The 1,469-nt window shown below is 34.9% G+C and overlaps 1 protein-coding gene across 1 annotated transcript in view; it reads left to right on the plus strand.

Annotated features, from left to right (window-relative positions):
- The window catches only part of CUNH8orf88 (chromosome unknown C8orf88 homolog), a 43,001-nt gene that overhangs the window by 6,495 nt on the left and 35,037 nt on the right, over positions 1-1,469 (plus strand). The window contains exon 2 of the mRNA XM_024760417.1: positions 1,103-1,198. Coding sequence (XP_024616185.1) covers positions 1,129-1,198 — 70 coding nt within the window. The 5' untranslated portion in view covers positions 1,103-1,128. The remainder of the gene's footprint in view (positions 1-1,102; positions 1,199-1,469) is intronic.

The raw sequence follows: 1,469 nt of genomic DNA on the forward strand, positions 1-1,469 counted from the left end.
TACAATGGTGTGTTAGTTTCTGCTTTATAACAAAGTGAATCAGCTATACATATACATATATCTCCATCTCTCTTCCCTCTTGCATCTCCCTCCCTCCCACTCTCCCTATCCTACCCCTCTAGGTGGACACAAAGCACTAAGCTGATCTCCCTGTGCTATGCAGCTGCTTCCCACTAGCTATCATTTGGTAGTGTATATATGTACACTACATTTGGTAGTGTATATATGTCAATGCCACTCTCTCACTTTGTCCCAGCTTACCCTTCCCCCTCCCCGTGTCTTCAAGTCCATTCTCTACATCTGCATCTTTATTCCTGTCCTGCCCCTAGGTTCTTCAGAACCTTTTTTTTAGATTCCATATATATGTGTTAGCATATGGTATTTTTCTCTTTCTGACTTACTTCACTCTGTATGACAGACTCTAGGTCTGTCCACCTCACCACAAATAACTCAATTTCATTTCTTTTATGGCTGAGTAATATTCCATTGTATATATATACCACATCTTCTTTATCTATTCATCTGTCGATGGATGCTTAGGTTGCTTCCACGTCCTGGCTATTGTAAATAGTACTGCAATTTTGGATATGTTAAATTTGAGGTACCTATAGTAAAATATAAATGGAAATATCTTTTGGCAATTAGAAAGATAAAACTGGAATTTAAAAGAGAGGTAGATGCTGGATGTGTAAATTAGGGCATATTTATCATGCAGATAGGTAGTTGCAATCATAAGAATAGATGAGAGTAGCTAAGAGGACCAAAGCCAAATTTGGACGAATCCCTAAGTTTATTTGGAGAAAAGTAGGAATCAGCTAAGGAAGTTAGAAGAGGCAATCAAAGAAATAGGAAACAAAACTTAAAGAAAAGAGTCAGGGGAGTTAAGGGAAGAAAATGTTTTAAAGAGGGAATATTCAGTTGTGACAGGTGCTGCAAAGGGGTCTATGGTTTGTTGCATGTTATTTTAAATGCTTTGTTTTGTGTTTTCCACCTTAACTTATAAAATAGTTCTCTTCAAATGAATGTCGTGGTTATTTGTATATATGTTAAAGCAACTTGATTATCTTGTCTAGAAGATAAAATGTATTTTTCCCGCCTAAAGTATGGAACCTCAAGGTCTTTGAAACAATGGAAACCAAAAAGTTGATTGGTAAACCACTTCAACCAGCAAGACCTGTCCGTCATCTGACTTCTCCTGGTGAGTAATCTAGGGTACACATTTTAAAAAATTAATTGGTTAATGGCTAATTAGTATTTGAAAGGCCAAATAATATATAAATAATGTGTGTATACAATATATAAGTAAATAAATATATAGATGGTGGATGTTTAAAAAATAATGAAAACCAATGGTCTCCACTGTTTAAAGAATTTAGAAGTATTACCAAAGAGAAGGATTCTTTTTTTATTGAAATATAGTTGATTCACAATATTGTGTTAGTTTCAGGTATACAGTAATGATTCAGTTA

Source organism: Neophocaena asiaeorientalis, unplaced genomic scaffold, assembly GCF_003031525.2.
Source record: "Neophocaena asiaeorientalis asiaeorientalis breed wild unplaced genomic scaffold, Neophocaena_asiaeorientalis_V1.1 scaffold320, whole genome shotgun sequence".
NCBI classification, from domain to species: domain Eukaryota; kingdom Metazoa; phylum Chordata; class Mammalia; order Artiodactyla; family Phocoenidae; genus Neophocaena; species Neophocaena asiaeorientalis.